General features: G+C 40.5%; 1 protein-coding gene across 3 annotated transcripts in view; it reads right to left on the bottom strand.

Moving 5' to 3' along the window:
• Positions 1–24,297, bottom strand: part of fhdc2 (FH2 domain containing 2) — a 67,644-nt gene that overhangs the window by 31,129 nt on the left and 12,218 nt on the right. For all 3 annotated transcript variants that reach the window (XM_072270731.1, XM_072270733.1, XM_072270732.1), the window contains exons 4-8: positions 17,987–18,048; positions 15,836–15,938; positions 13,344–13,429; positions 9,326–9,426; positions 7,766–7,836 (exon numbers count right to left, since the gene is read on the bottom strand). In XM_072270731.1, coding sequence (XP_072126832.1) covers positions 7,766–7,836; positions 9,326–9,426; positions 13,344–13,429; positions 15,836–15,938; positions 17,987–18,048 — 423 coding nt within the window. The remainder of the gene's footprint in view (positions 1–7,765; positions 7,837–9,325; positions 9,427–13,343; positions 13,430–15,835; positions 15,939–17,986; positions 18,049–24,297) is intronic.

Below are 24,297 nucleotides of genomic sequence, written 5' to 3'. Positions count from 1 at the left end.
CACACTGTCTAGGTCTCAGTATTCAATAGGTCTCGGTGAGATCCCCAGCTTCATTCTTCTAACTTCCGGAAATTACAGGCCCAGAGTTCATTCCTGGAACCATTTCTGAGTCAACCTCCTCTGGACCCTCTCCAATGTCAGCACATCTTTTCTTAGACTGATCATAATACTCCTAGTGTGGTCTAACCAATGCCTTATAAAGCCTCAGCATTACATCTTCCCTTTTATATTCTAGTTCTCTCAAAATGAAAGCTAACATTGCATTTATCTTCCTTATCACCAACTCAAACTGCAAGATAACCATTAGGGAATCCTACATGAGGACTCCCAAATCACTTTGTGTCTCCGATTTTTAAATTTTCTCCCCATTTAGAAAATAGTCTACACTTTCATTCCTTCTACCAGAGTACATGTCCATGCACTTCCCAACACTATATTCCATCTGCCACTTCTTTGCCCATTCTCCTAATCTGTCCAAGTCTTTCTGCAGACTCATTGCTTCCTCAAACTACCTGCTCCTCCACTTCTCTTCCTATCACCTGCAAACTTGGCCACAAAACTAACAATTCTGTCATCCAAATTTTTAATATATAACGTGAAAAGAAGTGGTCCCAACACCGTCTGGAACACCACTGGTCACTCTCAGCCAAAACATAGAGGTTACTTTTTTTCCCCCACTCTCTGCCTCCTGCCAATCAGCCATGCTAGTATTTTTTCCTCTAATACTGTACTATGGACTCTTAACTTGTTAAGCATCATCGTGTGGCATCTTGTCAAAGGCCTTCTGAAAATCCAAGTACTCAACATCCACCAATTCTCCTTTGTCTATCCTGCTTGTTATTTCTTCAAGAGGCCTCACTGGAAGTATCACGAGCAATAGATGACCCGAAATGCTTTCCGCAGGTATCGCTTCCTATGCGACTCCCTTCTCCAATCGTCCTCCCCACTGATCTCCCTCCTGGCACTTACCTTTGCAAGCGGAACAAGTGCTACACATGACCCTACGCTTCCTCCCTCACTGCCATTCAGTGCCCCAAACAGTCCTTCCAGGTGAGGTGATACTTCACCAGTGAATCTGCGATCGCTTTGCCATGTACCTACGCTGTCTGTCAGAAAAAGTGGGATCTCCCAGTGGACACCCACTTTAATTCCACTTCCCAATCCCATTCTGACATGTCCATGCACAGCCTTCTCTACTGCTGTGATGAGGCCACATTCAGGTTGGAGGAACAACAAGTTATATTCCATCTGGGTAGCCTCCAACCAGATGGCATGAACATTGATTTCTTGAACTTCTGGTAATGTCCACCTCTCCTCAATCCTCCATCCTCTTTTCCCTCTCTCACCTTACCCCCCTGCCTGCCCATCGTCTCCCTCTGGTGCTCCTCCCCATTTTTTCTTTCTTCCATGGCCTTCTGTCCTCTCCTATTAGATTCCCCCTTCTTCAGCCCTGTATCTCTTTCACCAATCAACATCCCAGCTCTTTACTTCTCCCCTCCCTCTCCCGGTTTCACTTATCACCTTGTGTTTCTTCCTCCCCTCCCTTCTAACTCTGACCCCTCATCTTTTTTTCTCCAGTCCTGATGAAGGGTCTCAGCTGAAATGTCGACTGTACTCCTTTCCGTAGATGCTGCTTGACCTGTTGAGTTCCTCCAGCGTTTTGTGTGTGTTAACTTTTCTGGAACGTGATTGTTTGAAAATGGCGATAACGTTTGGAAATATGGAGCCCTATGATGAAATGACAGAGCAATAGAGTTCATATACTGAAAGATTTCAATATTTTACACTGGCAAATCAAATTTCAGATGATATTCATTTTCCAACATTTTTTGACTGTGATGGGTGCAAAAAACATTTCATTCATTACGCAGCATAGTGCAACCTGCTAAGCCAGGCAATAAGCCTTATGAGGACATCACTAAAGTCTTAAAGGGCCACTATTCACCTAAACCTTTGATTATTGCTGAGAAGTTCAGATTTCATAAAAGGAAACAGGAGGAAGGTGAATCTATTTCACAGTTTATGGCAGTGCTGAAACAATTGTCTGAACACTGTTAGTTTGGACAGTTACTAAATGACACGTTATGTGATGGACTCATATATGGTCTGCGTAGTGAGGGAATTCAGAAATATTTGGTTACTGAAGACAAACTTACATTACAGAAGGCAATTGAGATTAGTACATCTATGGAGATGGCAGCTTAAGAAGCACAGCTATTAAGTGCATCTTCCCAAGTTCATAAAGTTTCTACTGACTTGAAGAATAAGACACCTGTTGGCAACCAATGTCACTGTTGTGGGAAAACTGGGCACTCAGCAAAAGATTGCCAGTATAAGGATTTAGATTGCTGAATCTGTGCCAAAGGAGGCATATCAAATGTGCCTGTACCTTCTGTGCACCCAGCTTGACCTGCTTAGACCCCAAACACAAAACAGATTGTGCTAAATGAACAGAAAACCCAAAAAGAGAGATGTGCCAAAGCAAAGTACAGAAGTTTCATGACAGCAGAAAGAGAGTACTTGCCCAGAACTACATCTGTGGAACAAAGTGGACACGTGTGACGATGGTGGCACAAGCTGGTCCTGTGTTGTACACGTGGAAAATTAGTAACCACACCATCTGGAGAAAGCTGTTTTCCATCTCTGAGGCTACTAAAACCAACACAAACTGACCAACCCAGATCCAGTGGCAGAAATGTGACAAGATTCTGAAACAATGACTGCAGAACCTCTGTTAAGGTCAAGTGCTTCTCCCACTACCTGTGCTTTCTGAGATGCCCCTTACTGGCACCTGGGATAAAAATATACCTTTCATATCCACAGAATCTCCTGTTTGTTCTTCTAACTCTGAAATCCCCTATCACTACTGCACTTTTCTTCTCCCCCTTCCCTTCTAAGCCAGAGAGTCAGACTCAGTGCCATAGACTTAGTTGCTGTTAGAATTGATAGAATTACCATGAAGTGATTGTTTTTAAAATTCACCTTTTGTTTAAGTACTTTGCAGTCCTGAGGATTTAACGTGGAATTTAACAATTTCAGGTCGCCACTCCCTTTTCACACATAGTTATAATTTTCTTGATTTTTTAAAATTTTCTGACTACAACTGGCAGTTTAAAAATAATGATACCTTGGAAACTTTGATCAACATTGAAACATGTTCTCTCATTCCTCCCCCTCTCTGTAAATTAAAACATCTTGTTTTCTGATTTTGACTGAAATGTTAACTCTGTTTCTCTCACCACTGACTCTGTTCTACATACCGTGTGCTTCCTGTTTTTGCTAGCAGTTAAGGAGCTGGCTGCTATGAACACCTTGCTAACAATAGATTGAAGGTTTGAAAGAGTATGTTCATAGAAATTTCTCCTTGTCATATCTCATTTTCTCCCTTATCTCACAATCTCTGTTCAGGATGCAGATGATTTAAGCACATTTCTTTTGCTTTGCAACCTCGTTTATCATAGACATAATGTTGGACCTTTCTCTTCTGAGATAAATCATTTGGATCATATCAGGCTGAGAAGGAAGAAATGTCAAAGAAGCAATTCCATCCCTCTTAACCATTAACTCATATAAGACCATAAGACCATAATGCATAGGAGCAGAATTAGGCCATCTGGCCTATTGAGTCTGCTCCTCCATTCAATCATGGCTGATCCCTTTTTTTAAAATCTTCTCCTCAACCCCAGTTCCCAGTCTTCTCCCTGTAACCTCTGATGCCATGTCCAATCAAGAACCTATCAACCTCTGCCTTAAATACACCCAATGACCTGGCCTCCACAGCTGCATGTGGAAACAAATTCCACAAATTCAGCACCCTTTCTCCATATCTCTGTTTTGAAAGGGCGCCCCTCTATCCTGAGGCTGTGCCCTCCTGTCCTAGACTCTGCCACCAAGGGAAACACCTTTTCCACACCTACTCTGTCTAGGCCTTTCAACATTCGAAAGGTTTCAATGAGATCCCCCCTCATCCTTCTGAATTCCAGTGAGTACACAGAGCCGTCAAACGTTCCTCATATGATAACCCTTTCATTCCTGATATATTGGCACTTCACAATGGAGGAAGGGATAGTTTACAGACAGAATCCTGAATCAGTCACCTAGTAGCTGGCATTCAAGTTTCCAGAGAGCAAAGTCATACACTGGTTCTCTAACTGCAACTCAACTTATAACAAAAACTGATCACCTCTTCAGGCTAAAGGGTTGCACATTCAGATCAACGTGCGACATTGTTCTGCTGCTGCTAAGTTAACAAATTTCATGACACATGCTGGAGATAATAACCCTGATTCTGAAATGAACTATTTTCAGGCCTGCTCAAAAAATCTGCATGAAATGTGGTCCAGTTCACCCTTGCACCTGGCTGAGAGGAGTCAGGAGCCTTTATTACACAGCAGGGAAGTTCCATATCAACACTTGTGTACCCAGCGATGTTGATAGCCATGATCTCAACTTCCACTGCAGCAGAGGGGGTAACTCTCTAATTTCTGAATGTGGCATAGAGTGCTCAGACTTCTGAAATTATGACACTGGATTTCTATTTTCAAAGGAGCCTCACAGTGCTCCAATAATCTGCCCTGTAACAGATTACCAAACTATCAAGTGGCAGTGCTTCTTAAATTTTGAAGCTTTCCTCCAATAACATTATTGTTGCCCATTAACCAGCTATTCCACCTGCAAAGTCCAACACTGCAAAATGTCAGCCATCCACCAGACACCAAGGAAATCCCTCCAAGAAGCTGCATGGCCGACAAAAGACCATGGAACATGGGAATTAGACACTTGCACTTGAGTAATTAGGGCATATGATTTTATGGTTTATTATTGATTACTTGTGTAAGAATCATCCCTTCAGAATTGGTGACGAAGTAGATGAAGAAATGAACTGGGATAAAATGATGGTATTGAAAGAACTGGATCAGCCTCACGGGCATGTGATCAGCATATACGAATCATCTTCCGCTGATCGTGGAGTCGCTGAGGAGACTTATTCCTGACCTACTGCAGTACCTGAGATGAAGCAGCTCCCACATACTACTGGATGGGCAGCTTTGATATTTTGCTTCAGTAAGCAATAAGGGTAAATGATTCCAGATCCACAGTCTGCAACTAGGAGGTGACTTTGCAAAGTGTTGTAGAGAATCCAAATGAATCTTGGCCTTGTTTTTAAGGCTGACAGAGCAAGACATTTTCTTGTGCTGTTTTGGAACCTTTACTAGTCACTCATTCCTATTTGTGTAGAAACCACATACTATTGTATTGTGTCTGTAATGGGCAGCGGTAATTTTGAAGGTGATACATGCGATAGGAAACTAAATGGCTGCTTTGATCTCAAAGAATTTGAACTTGAGTTTTCCTGAAGTTTGTTATTTTGCCACAACAGTAAAAAGACAAAAATAACCAAAAGTTATTTAACAAGTTAGTACAAAAGAGAAATAACAAGGTAGTGTTTGTTCATGGGTTTATGGAAGATTTTGAAGTCTGAGAGCAGAGGAGAAGAAGTTGTTTCTGAATCACTGGGAGTGGGTTCTCAGCATTATTTTCCTCCTCCCTGATGCTGGTAATGAGAAGTGGGTATGTCCTGGATAGTGTGTGTCGTTAATGGTGGATGCTATCTTCTTCAGGCACTGCCTCTTGAGCATGCCTTCAATGGTGAGGAGGCTAGTGCCCATGATGGAGCTGACTGAACCAATGGCCGTGTGCTGCCTCGTTCTATCCTGCATGTTAGAGCCTCCACACCAGATGGTGATGCAACCAATCAAAATACTGTCCACTATACATCTGTCGAAATTTGCAAGAGCTGTCAGTGCAGTTGGAGGAAGAAGAAATGTGATTAAAATTATATTAACTGAAGCACTGAGGATATTCTTCAGTTGATGAATTTAGCTATGTTTTAGAAATGCTTCCTGTTGCAGAATTTAAAAACCTATCATTCCACAGTATTGTAGTGCCTGTTTAAAGTTAGTTTCTAATACGTTTTGCCCCAGTATAACCCCAGTATATACAAGTCGGATGAAAGGGCAATCATGAGGTAAGAGGTTGCTGTAGGAAGGTGGAACCGAGATAATAGATCAGCCACAGTTTAAGTGGATGATCCAATTAAGTGGCTGACCCAATTAGCCAAAGTTTAATGGTATTTGTTAAAAAGGTATAAAAATATGAACTATCCATTTAACTAGTAATGAATTGTGTATTTAAATAAAATACAGAACAATTTAGACCATTACCAATACTACCGCAGTATTATAAAGCTGTGTATTTGTTCCTAATAGTTGTCAACAGAGGAATGCATCCTGTGTAAGCTGAATGTTCTTTTGATAGACTGTAAATGAACAAAGTCAGTGCAGACACCTAGTGCAGGACATGACTGTCTTCATACAGTGTTTTCAAGACAATTGCATCCTCCAAATCTTCATTTACTTTTTAAATTTCAAGATTATTGTTGATACCTTTGATTTCTTCATAGTTCCTACTATGAATTGTTTCATTTTCATTCCCAATTGTTTCTGGCATCTCCAAGCCTAAATGTTTGAAACTGCAGTGAGCAAACCTATTCTGAATTATCGTACTACTTATTTCCCAACAATTATCAGCAACAAAAATCACTGCTTTTTGAACACAAACACATAATTGACACCGTTTAAAAATGGTTTGCTCTATGTTCTGTGTTGTGTCTAAGAGCCACAACAAGTTCATGTGACTGACTTTAGTTAGGTACGGTTCAACAACAATCTCCTTAACTAATTAAGTGGCATAGTGTCCCAAATAAAGACAAAGGCAATACCAGCTATGTTCTCACTTAGTTTTCTGTTCTTTAAGAGTTGTTCCACATAAATAGTTGCCCTGATTAACTAACGGCCCAATCAACTGGAATCCATTGTACTTACTTTGCTTCATTTACGTGAGAGTGTTCGTTTCAGTCACACTTTTCAGTGAAACATATGGCAATTGAATCTTAATGGAGGCAATTCTTATAATTGCAGCAACTGAATCTTCCTGTGAATTGTTTTCTAAAGAACAGATCTGCCATATACAAATCACTATTGACCTTCAAGTTGTACACCTCAATCATTCATCTGCCTAGAAATTCTACTACATAAAGCTAATATTTTCAAACAATGATTTGGCTGTTTCATGTTTTGGAGAAGTGAAATTAGGTATTATACTATGTTGGTAATGTTATTTTATTATTTTCTAGATATCAATCATCTGCAGAAATATTTGAGTCTCACTTTGGAAACTTAGGAAGAAAATGCAGTTATTTCAGTCAGACTGGTGAGAACAGTGATGAGTAGGAACTTAGTGGGTTATCCTAAAAGTCCATCTGCTTCACAATTGGCCTTCAGGGAAGAAATTTTGTTTTGAAACCAAAGTCGGTCAAGTTCCTCATATTTTTCATCCTTTAGTCCTAACCCCCTGTAGGCCACACCATGATCATTAACACTTGATTCCACCTGGTTCTATCTATCAAAGGCCCAAATGTCTCTTCCCCACTTGACCATCCATCATCAGGCCCTAATATCACTGACCTGAAAAAAATGGCCACAGATGATCGCAGTCCCAAAACAGAATGGAAGGAGGCATATTTTATTAAGAAAAGCCAACTGAAGATTGTAGTGGGCGCACAGCCTTTTGGGTGCCCTAGAATTTTCATGATATCATCTTGAGACAGATATAAGAATGACAAAATATTTTGGCAGTGAGCAAATTAATGAAAAGGTGATTTTGAATTCTACTCTATTAGATTTACTTTGATCAGTATACTTACTGCATTCATGAAGTTTCCAGCTTTCAACACCAACCTCAATATAGTATGCAATTCATTACAGTTCTGCAGTTCTGCAAGACAGCAAAAGCATTGTGCACATTCAGAACTCTATTTCATACGTGTGAACAACAATACACCAAGTGGTAGAGTTTATGCACCAACAGTTCATGGAGATCTTTTCAAGCATTGTTGTACTATTTCAGAATCTTGGTGTAAGCCTTCTTTGTGTGGGAACGGTCCAGAAGGGTTGAACTTCTGACAGAGGTCATTGAAATACCATATCAAGAAAATACTGATTTTGGAAATGTATTCCATGTAATGCACTGTAATGGCTTCTCTGTAATGTTTCACTGCTAAGGCTAATGAAATTGCTTCTCTGTAATGTTCACTGCTGTGGTAACGGTTTCTCTGTAGCAGCAATGTTTGGGTTATGGCTGGAGATAACTGGATTGTGGTTTGCATGTTAGCCAATCAGGATTTTGTTGGTCTGTCTTGTGAATCTGGAAGTAGATTTTTCGCGGGCTTTTGCCAGGGAGAGATGCGGAGAGAAGACGCGAATGGAGAGAGTTGGTAGACCGCCGGACTGGGTGGACTCGGAGTGAGGGTCCGAAGGGCAGTGACGATCGGAGGAGGTTGATGGTGAACGATCGATTTATCAGTGAGCTCCAACTTTGTGCAACGGACTGTTTAATAAGATTGGGCCCTTTTTTTTTCTTTTATTTCGTTTCTCTACTAACCATATAGTCAAAGTAAGAATTATAAAGCTTAATCGTCTAATTGCATATTGTGTACTGCTTGTTATTTCAGGGTTCAGATTTGTAACAGGGGATACATCACGCAGCATCTACCCAAACGAGATTTCTTAAGTTTGGCCAGGCCGGGGGCTATCACCCCCTATATTAAGCCGCTAGCCGAAGCGAGAGTTACATCTAACACTCAAAATTGAAATTTATAGGTGATTCTTGCATAGCTTTGGTTAGTATTTACTTCTTCTCTGATAATACATTCCTCTCAGAATCACCCATCTGTAGATTGCCTGGTTGAACATCTGACTTCACCTCTGTGTCTGCAAAATAGTACTATCCATAAATTGCTGATGAAAAGTTGAAGTTTATTTTAAAGGTGGTGAACTATAGAGTCATAAAAATGTACGACACAGAAAAAGGCCTTTAAAGACCAGCACATCCACATAGGCAATAATTCCTTCCCATGCCAATGACATTTGCCCACATTTGGCCCATACCCTCTACACTTTTCCTATCAAAGTTTCAATCCAAAAGCTAGTTAAATGTTGTAATAGTGTCTGCTTTCACAACCTCTACTGGCAGTGTTCCAGATATTCACCACACCCTCTGTGAAAAACACACCCCTCAGATCTCCTTATATCTTTCCCACCTTACTTTAAACCTGTGCCCTGTAAAAAGCTTCTGCCTTGCGATCCTATCTATGCCTCCCAATTTTATAAATCCCTATATTAATAATAAAGTGTGAGGATTTGAATTAGCTGCATGTGTTTCCATGCCAAGACATGCATGACTGAGCTCTCTTTCAGAATCTTACCTTGTGCAGCTTCCATCAACATACAAACAGATGCCAGAAGCGATTTTACTTGTGGCTCAAATTCTTCCTTAAGGATCATAACTTCCAAACGAAGGTAGTAGCTGAAAAATAAACAATGCTTATTCACAAAGACCAAATTAATCAAAATGAAAATTCCCTGAAACTCCATGGTTTACAGCAAATGACCATAAGAGGTGAAGACAAAGGAGCCCAATTAGTCCATTCAGCCTATTGAGTCTGCTCTGCCACATGACCCTGGCTGATTTATTTTATCTCTCAACCCCATTTTTCTGCCTTCTCCCTATAACCCTTGACACCCTTACTAAATAAGAACCTATCAGCCTCCACTTTAAATACACCCAATGACTTGGCCTCAATGGCCATTTGCGGCAATGAATTCCACAGATTCACCACCCTCTGGCTCAAGAAATTTCTCCTCATCTCTATTTTAAAGGGACATCCTTCTATTCTGAGGTTGTGCCCTCTGACCCCAGAATCTCACACTATTGGTAACATCTACTCCACTTCCGTTCTATCTAGGTCTTTCAATATTCAATAAGTTTCAATGAGATCCCTCCTCATTCTTCTAAGTTCCAGGAAGTACAGGTTCAGCCATCAAATGGTCCTCATACATTAAACCTTTCATTCCCACGATCATTCTCATAAACTTCCTCTGGATCCTCACTAATGCAAGCACATCCTTTCTTAGATGTGGGACTCAAAACTCTTCATGATCCTCCAAATGTGGTTTGACCAATGCCGTATGAAGCCACAGCGTCACATTGTTGCTTTCATATTCCTTTTCTCTGGAAATGAATGCTAAAGTTGCACTTGCCTTTCTTTCTGCTGACTCAACCTGCAAGTTAACCATTGGGAATCCTGCACCTAGACTCCAAAGTCCCTTTGCACTTCAGATTTCTGAATTTATTTATGGGTTAGAAAATAGTATATCCCTTTATTCCTTCTGCCAAACTGCATGAACGTACACTTCCCTACACTATATTCCATCTGCTACTCTTTTGCCAGTTCTCCTAATCTGTCCAAGTCCTTCTGTAGATTCTGTGCTTCTTCAATACTCACTACCCCTCCACCTATCTTTGCAAGATCTTCAAACTAGGCCACAAAGCCATGAGTTGCATCATCCAGATTACTAATACATATTGGGAAAAGTAGCAGACCCAATATTGCCCTTGCTGAAATGCACTCGTCACCGACAGCCAACCAGAATGTCCTCCTTTATTCCCACTCTTTACCTTCTGCTAGTCAGACAATCGTCTGTCCATGTTAGTGTTTCCCCCCTAATACCATGGGCTCTTATCTTGTTTTGCAGCTTCATGTGTGCACCTTGTTAAAGGCCTTCTGAAAATCCAAGTAAACAACATCCACTGACTCTCATTTGTCCATCCTGCCTGTTATTTCCTCAAAAGATTCCAACAGATTTGTTAGGCAAGATTTCCCCTTAAGGAAACCATACTGACTTCAGCCTATTCGTCATGTATTTCCAAGTTCCCTGAAACCTCATCTTTAATAGTGGACATCTTGCCAACCACTGAAGTCAGACTAATGGGCCTATAATTTCTTGTCTTTCGCCAGCCTCCCTTCTTATAGGGTGGAGAGACAGAGATAGAGGTGGTGTGAAGGAGAGGGGGAAACATAATGCAGAATTATCTCTTTTCTTCTGGTTCAATATATGCCTTTATTTCATAGATATCAATGAATCAGTTCAGGACAAAAGTAAACCTGATCTATCAATCATCTCGTTTGAGTTAAACCAAGAACGTGATTGTACTGCAGCCATTACACTGCACTAATAACCTAGTAAAATATCAAAGCTTTCAGTTACTGCATCTGCATTCTTGCAGACCAAGTAAATACAATCAGCAGCATTTTGCACCTCAGACAGTTCCGGCTGATGCTGAGCTTAAAGATAATTCAAGTGGTACTGGCAAACTCTTCAATAATTGAATATAGGAGCATAAACCACATCCTGCAAGTTTTCTCTATGTGTCTCTTTTTATCACGATAATATGGTTCTGAATGTTTTACAGTCTTATTTTGCAAAATTCTGTATCTGTCCTCCTATAGGTACAAATCTTGAAGTGCAGCAAATGTTTGTACAGCATGAACACATTCACAGGGCAGATCAGCCAAGGGTGCGGCATGCAAGTTTAACTGAATACATCAGTCTGTATTCAGATGTGTATTTTTATCGTTAGATTAAGTAAATTTGTATTTATATTTCTACATTAAATGTTAGTAATTTTGGCCTACAGTGTAAATTTCTGGGTGTTAACATTTTCCCAACCTTTCTAATCTTATGTACTGCTCTAACTAACATTTGTACACTGTTATTGAGGCACAGTGATTTTTTTTCTACCTCAATGGTCAATGGTTCAATTTAATATCAGAGAATAAATACAGCATACAACCTGGAATTCATACTCTTCACAGACATCCACAAAACAGAAAAAAACCCAAAAAATGAATGGCAGAAAATGTCAGAGCCCCAAAGCCCACCCTTCCCCCCTCCAACGCACAGGCAGCAGCAAAAGCATCCTTTGCGATGATAGGAGAACTTGCAGAATAGTCTTACGACTCACTACAAACTGATTTATTACAATTAAGATTCACCATCACTCATTGGATATTCTGTACTCACTGATGAATTTTGTGTTGCCTTGGAAAGTGTTAAACATTACGTTGGGCATAAGTTATTGTGACAATTTTTAACCTGTATCAAGGGGAGACATCGTTGACATATGTAAGGTGTCGCAGAGAGGATGACTGTGAGGGCGAAATTCCAGAAGAGGAGAGGGATTAACAGAGGTGGTCTTTGTTGTAAGTGAGGAGTTCAGAATTGTTATTGCTCTTTAGCATTGTCCTTTAGCTGCTATTGATTTCCAGAATAAGAAGGAAATATCACTTGTGCTAAGCAGCCATGTGTGGCTAGCAGTTGGTCATCAGTTGTGTGTCATTCCGTTTCTACCCCTCAGATCTGAGTCATGTTAAGAGATGTGGGCTAATGGATCATTTTGGTCCAGGTAAATAAACAACAGCTGTATAAACACGTTGTATACTATGCCTTATGTTATACACTCATTTAGTAAATAGATTCCTAAATTAGCAACACACATCAAAGTTGCTGGTGAACGCAGCATCTCTAGGAAGAGGTACAGTCGACGTTTCGGGCCGAGACCCTTCGTCAGGACTAACTGAAGGAAGAGCTAGTAAGAGATTTGAAAGTGGGAGGGGGAGTGGGAGATCCAAAATGATAGGAGAAGACAGGAGGGGGAGGGATGGAGCCAAAAGCTGGACAGGTGATTGGCAAAAGGGATATGAGAGGATCATGGGACAGGAGGCCCAGGGAGAAGGAAAAGGCGGTAGGGGGGGAAAAACCCAAAGGATGGGCAGGGGGTATAGTCAGAGGGACAGAGGGAGAAAAAAGGAGAGAGAGAGAAAGAATGTGTGTATATAAATAAATAACGGATGGGGTACGACGGGGAGGTGGGGCATTAGCGTAAGTTAGAGAAGTCAATGTTCATGCCATCAGGTTGGAGGCTACCCAGACGGAATATAAGGTGTTGTTCCTCCAACCTGAGTGTGGTTTCATCCTTACAGTAGAGGTGGCTATGGACAGACATATCCATTTTTCCCCCTCCCCCTTTTCGTTCTCCCTGGGCCTCCTGTCCCATGATCCTCTCATATCCCCTTTGCCAATCACCTGTCCAGCTCTTGGCTCCATCCCTCCTCCTCCTATCATTTTGGATCTCCCCCTCCCCCTTTCAAATCTCTTCCTAGCTCTTCCTTCAGTTAGTCCTGACGAAGGGTCTCGGCCCGAAACGTCGACTGTACCTCTTCCTAGAGATGCTGCCTGGCCTGCTGCATTCACCAGCAACTTTGATGTGTGTTACTTGAACTTCTAGCATCTGCAGAATTCCGCGTGTTTGCGTCCTTAAATTGGCTCTTTTTCCAGGAACATTAATGAAGTGTTTTGTTTCCCTGCACATTACTCTCCTACCTTGGCACTCTCACCAGGAGCAACATGAAGAGATCTGCCTCAGGCAGTTTACAATGGTCTCCTTGAAACATTTTCAGACGTTTCACCTGAAATAGTAGAAATTCAAATGAAGGCTCATGTTTTATAGTCTTGCACCTTGATTTTGGATGTACAACTTAACTGAGAAGTTAGAGCCAATGGTACCACAAAGCATCCACAATTCTTCAAACAGGCTAAATATATCTTTGAATATTTTACTTTGTTGTTTGCTGCCTGAAATACCTATTGACAGTATGTAGACTCATTTCCCAAGTATGGCAGGTAAAGATCCCCATATTGTAGCAAGGGTCTTTATGTTTATAAATCTCAAGCTCTGCTTTTGGAATGGACAGAGAAGGTGAGGATTCTTGCTCTTAATCAACAATGGAACAGATTTAAAAGGACGACTGTCAATATATCACAAGACTCCCAATTACACAGGTTATAACATCTTAATATCCTTGTGTCTACAATCTTTATGGTATATACAAAGCCTGACATGAAATCGAAGATATTTTTGCAAAATATCATTGTTTATCAAGTCATCTACCTGTAAATGAATTATGACTTTTCACAAGAATTTGGAAGTGATTTGGCTGAGGTAGTGCAGATGAAAACTTTATTGAACACATGACACTTACTTCTTCCAAAATAAACATTATCAGGAGATCAGAACTACGAGAAGATACTATATTGATTTCATGAAATGTTGTAAGCCAATATCACATATTTTCAGAAATCAATTGAGTGAATATTACTTTTTAATAGGAAATGTAGGTGATGAATCCATCTTTATTCTGCAGGACAAAGTGGGTTTAATAAAGGAAGGTGAGTTAAATTAAGAAGTGGTAATTCATTTATGCAAGTTGTAATCTTTTACAACTTGCAAGTGGTCAAGTGGTTAAGGCATTCGACTAGTGATCTGAAGGTCATGAGTTCGAGCCCCAGCTGAGGTAGTGTGTTGTGTCCTTGAGCAAGGCACTTAACCATACAGTGCTCTGCGACGACAGTGGTGCCAAGCTGTATCAGCCCTTGCCCTTCCCTTGGACAACATTGGTGTCATGGAGAGGGGAGACTTGCAGCATGGGCAACTGCTGGTCTTCCATACAACCTTGCCCAGGCCTGTGCCCTGGAGAGTGAAGACTTTCCAGGCGCAGATCCATGGTCTCGCAAGACTAACGGATGCCTTTACTTTTAATCTTTTCAAAAGCAGTACAGTTTAAGGGGATAGGAACACAGAGAATTATAGTTCGTCAGTTTTGAGTTCAGAAAAAAACAAGTCAAAATTGCAGATTAATCTTTTTAATACTTAAAGAAGATAATTAAGAAAATATATTGTGTGCAACAGAAATATGAAGAATGGGGGCAGTAAGTATGATAGCATTGATAATAAGCACAGCAAAGCTGCAGAAAAATAGGTAGAAAATAAAATTCAGTGGTTGCAGAAGTATTGTCTATCAGATTGGAAGTTCTTGCTTTGTATCCTGTTAATGAATTGAATATGCTGGAATATGCTGCCCAGACAGGAGAACAGCACTGCAGTCTCATTCACACTTGAGCTTTATAAAGTTGACCAATGGAAAAAAGAAATTTGGCAAGAACTTTGGCAGAAACCCAACTGTTTGTAGCAAATTAAACAATAGAGGAAATATGGGAGTTCCATTTGAGATCCTGAGAGAAATTATAGTAAAACCAGTGTCAAGAATTGAAGAATTTAAGGTGGAGACAGAAGAAATGAGAAATATTGGTATCTCTGAAAGATGCAAATAAAGTACGATCAAAAATTTGAAATGCATTTTCATTGCCTCTTTGGTTACCATGGAATAAAGTATGATATTTCCAGAAATTACTATTGGCATTATTAGTATTTATTTTCATTATAATGTCATTTCTGATTTTAAAAAACACTTGAGATACAAATATATGAAGAATTTGTGTGCAATTATAAACAAATATAAATTTTAATCTTCAGTTTTATAACAATTGTATTTATGATAGAAATGAAGGGCATGAGCATTGAAGGTAAATAATTTGAGGAAGACAATGGATGATTGTGGGGTCATTGTCAAAACATTTCAAAATTTTGACTAATTTTAATCATAACATTCACACATAGCTCATTGCCAATCGAAAGGAAAATTACAATATATTAACCAGCTTATTGCTACTATGAAGAAAACTTATACAAATGAAATTAAACCTTTTACATTAAATCCAACTGTGTTATATAAAACATCTGAAGTACAGATTCTGGAGCAGAAACTACTTATTTTTGATAAGTAAAACATTTTAAAGGCCAAGCTGCTGTGGCTAGACATTGTTGGCCTGAGCTTCATATGTGAGATTCACAATTGTGTAGGGTTCTCAGAAATTGCTGCAACTGAAGTCCACAGCAGACCAGATTACATTGATTTTAATTAATTTTTCCATCATCTTTGTGCCAAATCCATAGTCCCTAAAATAAAAAAATTTACCTCTTCAGCTTCTGGCAATAGTTTGAGCAGCTTAGTTAATTCTTCAGACCCATATCCTTTCGTTGTTCCATGTCGAATGTCTTCTACAATCTCTTGTGCAGATCTTTGGTGTTAAAAAAGATCAATTCAGTACCATGTTATTTATATCGAGAAGTAACATTAAAATCCCTTGAACAGCTTCGGCAGCACAACTGACGCTAAGCATGTCTTTAAATTAAGGGAAAGATATTGTAAACAACAGGAATTCTGCAGATGCTGGAAATTCAAGCAACACACATCAAAGTTGCTGGTGAACGCAGCAGGCCGGGCAGCATCTCTAGGAAGAGGTACAGTCGATGTTTTGGGCCGAGACCCTTTGTCAGGACTAACTTAAGGAAGAGCTAGTAAGAGATTTGAAAGTGGGAGGGGGAGGGGAGATCCAGAATGATAGGAGAAGACAGGAGGGGGAGGGATGGAGCCAAGAGCTGGACAGGTGATTGGCAAAGGGGATATGAGAGGATCATGGGACAGGAGGTCATGGGACCTTAAGATATTGTAATGCTTTAGTAATTATTATAATTCAGTTATTTCTACTTTTACAGACACCATTCCTGAAAATTCAAATAATACTCTTTCTAATAATATATATTTATGTTTGTTTTCAGGGCTAAGAAATTTTAATTTTCTTGGTCCATCTGGCTCAGAAAATCAAGGCAATAAAAATTGAAAATGCAGCAAAACCTCAGGAAAGAAAATTACTAATGTTTCAGGTTGAGGACATTTTTTTCTGAACTCTCAGTATTTTAAAATTTTCATAGGTGGAAGATAATGTTTGACTATTTCAATATTTGGCCAACATATCCAACAGGGTGCCAACAGAGTTTACCTACCTCTTGTTTATTGAATATTCCAGAACTAAGACACAAATGAACATAGTGGGATTATATTTTTTTAAATTATACTCTACAATTCAGTTTGATCAATTAGATACCAAATTATGGGGATTCAGGAATTGAGTCTCAAGTTACCTTTGCAGTACATTTATTTCATGCTGATTCAGATCATAAATCTAGAGTAGAAAGTTTTAATTTATCCCAGAAATACTGAAATAATTGCATTGTCAATATTGTTTTCCTTGCAAATTATTCTCTATACCTTGTTCCAACACTGTAATATCTTAGTGTACACTATTCAGCTTACCAAAGAAGGATATACCTGGGGTTTTTCGGGTTATGACTAAATGCCACTTAATATTTCTGAAGAGTTTCAAAGAGCACTTGTTTTAAGTCTGAAGCCTTACACAGTACTAACTGTTTACTTTCAGCCTCTAATAAGGCCCACAGAAAGCTTAATGCCGTGGGTCAAGTAGCAACTTCCCCTTATGAAGGTTGATCTTTACCCAAGTTCTAACTGGTAATTGCAAATAATAGCGGAGAGGTGGGGTGCGGTGATTTGAAAGGGATCGATGATGGCTGATATATAGATTACAGCTACTGCAGAATAGCTCATCTTTGAGGACCACTTCTCTTCCTAACAAGGAACATTAAGTGCAAAATACAATCATTTGCCAATTATTGAATGCAGTGCAGAAGAAAATTGAATTTTGGAAAATCATTTCACCAAAGATCTTAATGTGATCAGCAAAATGGATGTTATTTTGATAGCTCTCCGACAATATTCTCAAGATGGGCATCAATCAGCAATCAGAAAAAAATTATGTTTCCTTTAGTTGCAAGGTCTAGGATCCAAGGGTACAGCATCAGAATAAAAAGATATCACCTTAAAACTCAGTTGAGGAGGAAATTCTTCAATCAGGTGGGTGGACAATCCGTGAAATTTATTGCCACAGGCGGCTGTGGAGGCCAAGTCATCGAGTATATTTAAGGCGGAGATTGATAGATTCTTGATTAGTAAGGGTGCTAGAAGTTACAAGGATGAAGGTGGAAGAATGGGGTTGAAAAAAATACCCATAACTGAATGGAATTTATTGAATCTATTCTGGTTTTTGAATTTATTGAGTATGCCTGCAATAAAGTGAATCTCAGGGTTGTATACAGTATCATATACGTATTTAGAGAATAAATTTACTTTGAACTTTGAATGATAAAGCAGACTCAAATAGCTTATTTCTGCTGCTCTATCTTATAGGCTTATAACCTCAATTCTTCCTACCTTTTGAACTGTTTTAGAAATATCCCCACATTCATGCTTCTTCTGGAATCCAGTAGAGAAATCTACAAGTAAAAACAGAGAAATTCAGTGGTCATAATGAGAAATACCAGAAGGGACAATCAGAGAGATTGTGAAAATGAGAAATAGTTAAAAAGGGCAGAACAGAAAGAGGAAGTGAAAAAACATATTTTATTTTATGGGGTTCTTAAAAATGCAATATAGTTGTTATTGGTCTTCATCAATCATGGGATTGAGTTTAAGAGCCGAGAGGTAATGTTGCAGCTATATAGGACCCTAGTCAGACCCCACTTGGGAGTATTGTGCTCAGTTCTGGTTGCCTCACTACAGAAGGACATGGAAACCATAGAAAGGGTGCAGAGGAGATTTACAAGGATGTTGCCTGGATTGGAGAGCATGCCTTACGAGAATAGGTTGTGTGAACTTGGTCTTTTCTCCTTGGAGAGATGGAGGATGAGAGGTGACCTGATAGGGGTGTACAAGATAATGAGAGGCATTGATCGTGTGGATAGTCAGAGGCTTTTTCCCAGGGCTGAAATGACTGGCACGAGAGGGCATAGTTTTAAGGTGCTTGAAAATAGGTACAGAAAGGATGTCAGGGGTAAGTTTTTTACGCAGAGAGTGGTGAGTGTGTGGAATGGGCTGCCAGTGGCGGTGGTGGAGGCGGAAACGATAGAGTCTTTTAAGAGACTCCTAGATAGGTACATGGAGCCGAGAAAAATAGGGGGCTGTTGGCAACATTAGGTAGTTCTAGGGTAAGAACATGTGCGGCACAACTTTGTGGGTCGAAGGGCCTGTATTGTGCTGTAGGTTTTCTATGTTTCTATATACGTTTACAAAGGTGACTACACTTCAAAGTAATTCATTGGTTCTTAAATGCTTTGCAACTTTCTAAGTATATGAAAGCAACAGTATGATTACAGGCTCTTCTTCCTTTAAACATGATATTCATTTTCAAAACAAAATTAATTGCCATTCCATCATCATTGCCGAGTGAATCCTGGACCACCCAACCCTGAGGGTGCATCTTCATCTGAATGCTCCTGAGAAACTTCCCCAGACCCAGCTGAAGAAACTCAAAAAGCTGCAGATGCTGGAAATCTAAAATACGAACAATAAAAGCTGTTAACCCAGTAGGTCTAGCACCATCTATAGAAGGAGAAACAGATTAAACTATTCATGACAAAGATACAACAGAACAGGGAAAGGGTGGGAGAGGGACTCATAGCATCAGCCACCGAGAGGCAGAACACCCAAACAGGCCCCAATACCTACCAAGTATGCAGTGACCATTAAATAGCTCTTTAGACTAATCCTACATTAATCATGTTTTAAATTCTGCTCACATTCTCATTAATCATCCCAACCCCACCATACTTTAGCAACCACTTACTTTATGGTTGCCAGTTAGCCAGTCTAGCTGCAAGTCTTTGTGACATGGGAGGAAATGGAAGCACTCAGTGGAAACCCACGGGATCACATGGAGAACATGCAAACTCCACAACGGCCTGAGGTCAACCTCAACACGGGTTGCTGGCACTGTGAGACTTGCTCCACAGTGACAACGGAACTATCCCTAACAAGAGAAAATCTGCAGATGCTGAAAGTCAAAGTAACACACACAAAATGCTGGAGGAACTGAGCAGGCAGGGCAGCATCTTCAGAAATGAGTAAACAGTCGATGCTTCAGGCGGAGACCCTTCATCAGTCTCTTTTCCGTAGATGCTGCCTGGCCTGTTGAGTTCCTCCAACATTATCTGTGTATTAAGGAACTATCTCTGATAGGGCAGGCCAGAATGGTTGCAGCGAAAAGCAATTAACAAAACTATTTTGTTGATGGACTAATTAAGACAACTGAAGAGTGAGAAAATAGACAAAGGGACATATAAAAACCATGAAATGTAGGTTATGGCTGTTGCAAGTGCCCATGATATCAGGCAGTATCAGTGGAAAGAAAAAAACTAAGTCAATATTACAAATGGTTACCTGTAGGAGAAAACTGGGCAGTCAGATACAAACAGAGAAATCAACGTTCTCTTTAACGAAGTTCCACCACTAAACATATAGTGGAAATCAATATTAAATTACAAAGGCTGCAACATACTTAGATGTAAAATGAGATACAAGCTTAATTTGGGCTTCATTGCAACAATGCAGGCAGTCATAGGCAGAAATATTAGAATGGGGGTGAAATAGAGACCTAAAGTAATGGCAAGGTTGCCCTTGAGTACTGAAAGAAGGTCTCTGGAGAGTAGTGTAGCTCCCTCACTGGGCTCGTAAGCAAACTTGGTTCGTTAGCTGGCTCTGCCAACAGCCATGGGATTCAGCACCTTTCATAGACGATACATATGTCCAGGGTTGGTATGACTTGGGGTTCAACCAAACAGGAATGTAACGAAGTTCTGATTAAATTTGCTTGGAGTGAATGCTGTGTAAATACTGTCCATACAAAATTATTGTTCAGTAAGAAATAACAGATCGTATACTGCATAAATATATAAAGCTAGTATATTTACCAATCTCAGCTTTATCAGACAGTTATTAAGAGAGGGAAAAGATGAAAAACATAAAAGGGCCTGGTACAGTTAAAGTAGTCTAAATGTGCATGCAACGATGGAAGTAGTATCTTCCAAAAGGGTCAGGTCACAGATCTCTCAGTGGGTGAGCATCTGGGGGACAGTGACCACCGCTCCCTGGCCTTTAACATTATCATGGAAAAGGATAGAATCAGAGAGGACAGGAACATTTTTAATTGGGGAAGGGAAAATTATGAGGCTATAATGCTAGAACTTGCAGGTGTGAATTCTTAGAGATAGGATCTATGGGCATTTAGAGAATCATGGTCTGATCAGGAACAGTCAGCATGACTTTGTGAAGGGCAGATCGTGTCTAACAAGCCTGATAGAGTTCTTTGAGGAGGTGACCAGGCATATAGATGAGGGTAGTGCAGTGGATGTGATCTACATGGATTTTAGTAAGGCATTTGACAAGGTTCCACACGGTAGGCTTATTCAGAAAGTCAGAAGGCATAGGATCCAGGGAAGTTTGGCCAGGTGGATTCAGAATTGGCTTGCCTGCAGAAAGCAGAGGGTCATGGTGGAGGGAGTACATTCAGATTAGAAGGTTGTGACTAGTGGTGTCCCACAAGGATCGGTTCTGGGACCTCTACTTTTCGTGATTTTTATTAACGACCTGGATGTGGGGGTAGAAGGGTGGGTTGGCAAGTTTGCAGATGACACAAAGGTTGGTGGTGTTGTGGATAGTGTAGAGAATTGTCAAAGATTGCAGAGAGACATTGATAGGATGCAGAAGTTGGCTGAGAAGTGGCAGATGGAGTTCAACCTGGAGAAGTGTGAGGTGGTACACTTTGGAAGGACAAACTCAAAGGCAGAGTACAAAGTAAATGGCAGGATACTTGGTAGTGTGGAGGAGCAGAGGTATCTGGGGGTACATGTCCACAGATCCCTGAAAGTTGCCTCACAGGTGGATAGGGTAGTTAAGAAAGCTTATGGGATGTTAGCTTTCATAAGATGAGGGATAGAGTTTACGAGTTGCGAGGTAATGATGCAGTTCTATAAAACTCTGGTTAGGCCACACTTGGAGTACTGTGTCCAGTTCTGGTCGCCTCACTATAGGAAGGATGTGGAAGCATTGTAAAGGGTACAGAGGAGATTTACCAGGATGCTGCCTGGTTTACAGAGTGTGCATTATCATCAGAGATTAAGGGAGCTAGGGCTTTACTCTTTGGAGAGAAGGAGGATGAGAGGAGACATGATAGAGGTATACAAGATATTAAGAGGAACAGATAGAGTGGACAGCCAGCGCCTCTTCCCCAGGGCACCACTGCTCTCTCTCTCTCTCTCTCTCTCTCTCTCTCTCACACACACAGGAGTATTGGCCCTTCCTCCTCGGAGCCATTCATCTGCACAAAGCACTTCTTACAACGGGGGCTTTCCTTCCTAAGACATTCTGAGGCATCTTCCCTCCTGTTCTCTCTGCAGCTCCCACCAAAAGGACCCCGAAGTAGACTACTGTCCATCACAAATCTCTCTAGATCTTTCTCCCGATTTCACCATCCTGATTGGCTGACACAACATTCTTAAGTTGAATAACAGGGCTTCTTATCTTTAGCTGAAACCAAAACATTCTACCAGGAGGACACACTGTTTTTGCAGGAACAGCCAAAATGAAATACCTACGGCATAGCAGTAGAAGTCTGAACCAGGACATTACAGTAATAACTAGGTTTGGTTTCCCCTGTGTACGAGAGAGTACTGAAGCAATACACTAGCTTGGAAAAATTGCAGGAGAATTACTACTTCAGTGTTTAGGTATCAGGAGCTGAATTTAGTCCACCTGGGCTTGCTTGTACAAGTTGTCATGAGAAGGAGAGCAGCTGGTGAACCAGGGACTTGCAAAGGGAAAAGGTCAGTTATGTATGTCTGGCAGTGAAATCTCATTCAAGAGAGAAATCTTAGAGGTGATCTGCTGAATCTGGAAACTGGTGGGCTTGAAGGTGTCCAGGGGCAGAGGGTGAGAAATACGTTGATGAGATGTAGTCAAGGGCTCTGCCAATTATGGAAGAGGGAATAATAGTAAAAGTAGATATCTCAGAGGTAACTGTTCAGAAAGACTCATTATTGGAGCAGATACAATTAAAACAGGAACAAGAATGGAGAAGAGTCCTAACGGGAGGCATGGTGGGAGGATTTCATCACCGGTCATACCTTCCTCTCCTCTTTCAGCATTCCAAAATGACTGTTTCCTTCACAACTCCCTAACCTACTCACAGTACTTTCCCATGCAACCGTAGTGGATTGAACACCTGATCTGCTTTTATATTATCACTTCTTACCATTTAGGAACTCAAACAGTTTTATCTGTGAAACGGCAATTCATTTACACTTCCTGCAGTCCAGTTGAGTGCATCCAGTGTTCATAACGTGGTCTCCCCTACAATGGGGAATCTGAATGCTCTTTGGAAGTTTTCACACATTCTGCAGGACTAATCCTGAGCTACTGATTGTTCATCACCTTAACTTTGCTCCCCACTTGCATTTTGATTCCTCTCACTTGCTACAAATCGAGGGTGTAGCCATGGGCACTTGTTACACCTGGTCTTCTTGTTGGGCATGTCCAACAGTCCTTCTGCCAAAGCATCTTGGTACCACTCCACAATGCTTCTGTAACATGGATAACTGCATTGGTGCAGCTTTCTGCACCCCTGCAAAACATGTTAATTTTATCACCTTCTAAACAAACTTCTATCCCCTTCTCATATTCACTTGGAGCATTTCCAATACCTCACTCCCTTTCTGCCTCCATCTCAGGAGACAAATTATCCACTGACATTTACTATAAACCGACTGACTCCCACAGCTACCTAGGCTACACCTCTCTCCACCCTATCTCTTGCAAGGATGGCTATCACTTTTTCTCAGCTTCTCGGTCTGCACTGCATCTGCTCTCAACGTGAGCCTTCATTTCCACAGGATAATTAGTTTCAATATTTTCTTATCCCTCTCTAGCCTCTGACTCCACTTTCACATCCCCTCCCCCTTCCCCACTTGGCTTCTTCAGCTCATCGTCCCTCATTACTCTGTCCATTTATAATCTACCAACAATTGACTCGTCACTTTCCCTTTTCTATTTAGGAGGTCAACATTCTGCATCATGACTGACTGGCTATCTTCCCTGAAACATCAACATTATACTTTCCTTACAGATCCTTCTCAACCTGCTAAGCTCCTCCAGCAGTTTGTTTTTTTTTCCTTCTCTAATCTATCAGCTTTATGACTAATAAGTCTTTGCCATAGCAATCCTGGCCCCTCCCATTTGAGGCATACCCTTCATCCCGTGCATCTTCCCTCAACTTAAAAATAACTTGTTTCTTTCTCTTTGTCTGAGAAAGGGTCTTCTTTTCCACAGGTGCTATCTGACTTGGTCAATTTTTCCTGCATTTTTTTTTTTAGTTAACTCAGTTTCTTGATGGATTGTAGTGAGTCTTATCAGGTCTTGTAACTAAACTTCTGAAAAATACATATGAGAGCTCAACATGATTGATTGAGTTCAATATAATGAAAATTCATGGTAGGTATTCTGAATGGTTGAGCAACTGACCAGAAAACAGCAGATACTGTTTGGTGGAGTTTTTCTGTGGATAAGTGGAACAGAAAGGGATAGCAAATGAGCAGGCTGGTGAAATGGTATTTACTGGGGCACTACTATGTTCAAATGCAATAACATGCAGGAGAAATTCAAATTAGAATTGATTTTAATAAAGTTCTTAACTC

The sequence above is a fragment of the Mobula birostris genome, chromosome 10, assembly GCF_030028105.1.
Source record: "Mobula birostris isolate sMobBir1 chromosome 10, sMobBir1.hap1, whole genome shotgun sequence".
NCBI classification, from domain to species: domain Eukaryota; kingdom Metazoa; phylum Chordata; class Chondrichthyes; order Myliobatiformes; family Myliobatidae; genus Mobula; species Mobula birostris.
The sequence above is the reverse complement of the archived record's forward strand: the minus strand, read 5'-3'. Positions and strand labels throughout refer to the sequence as shown.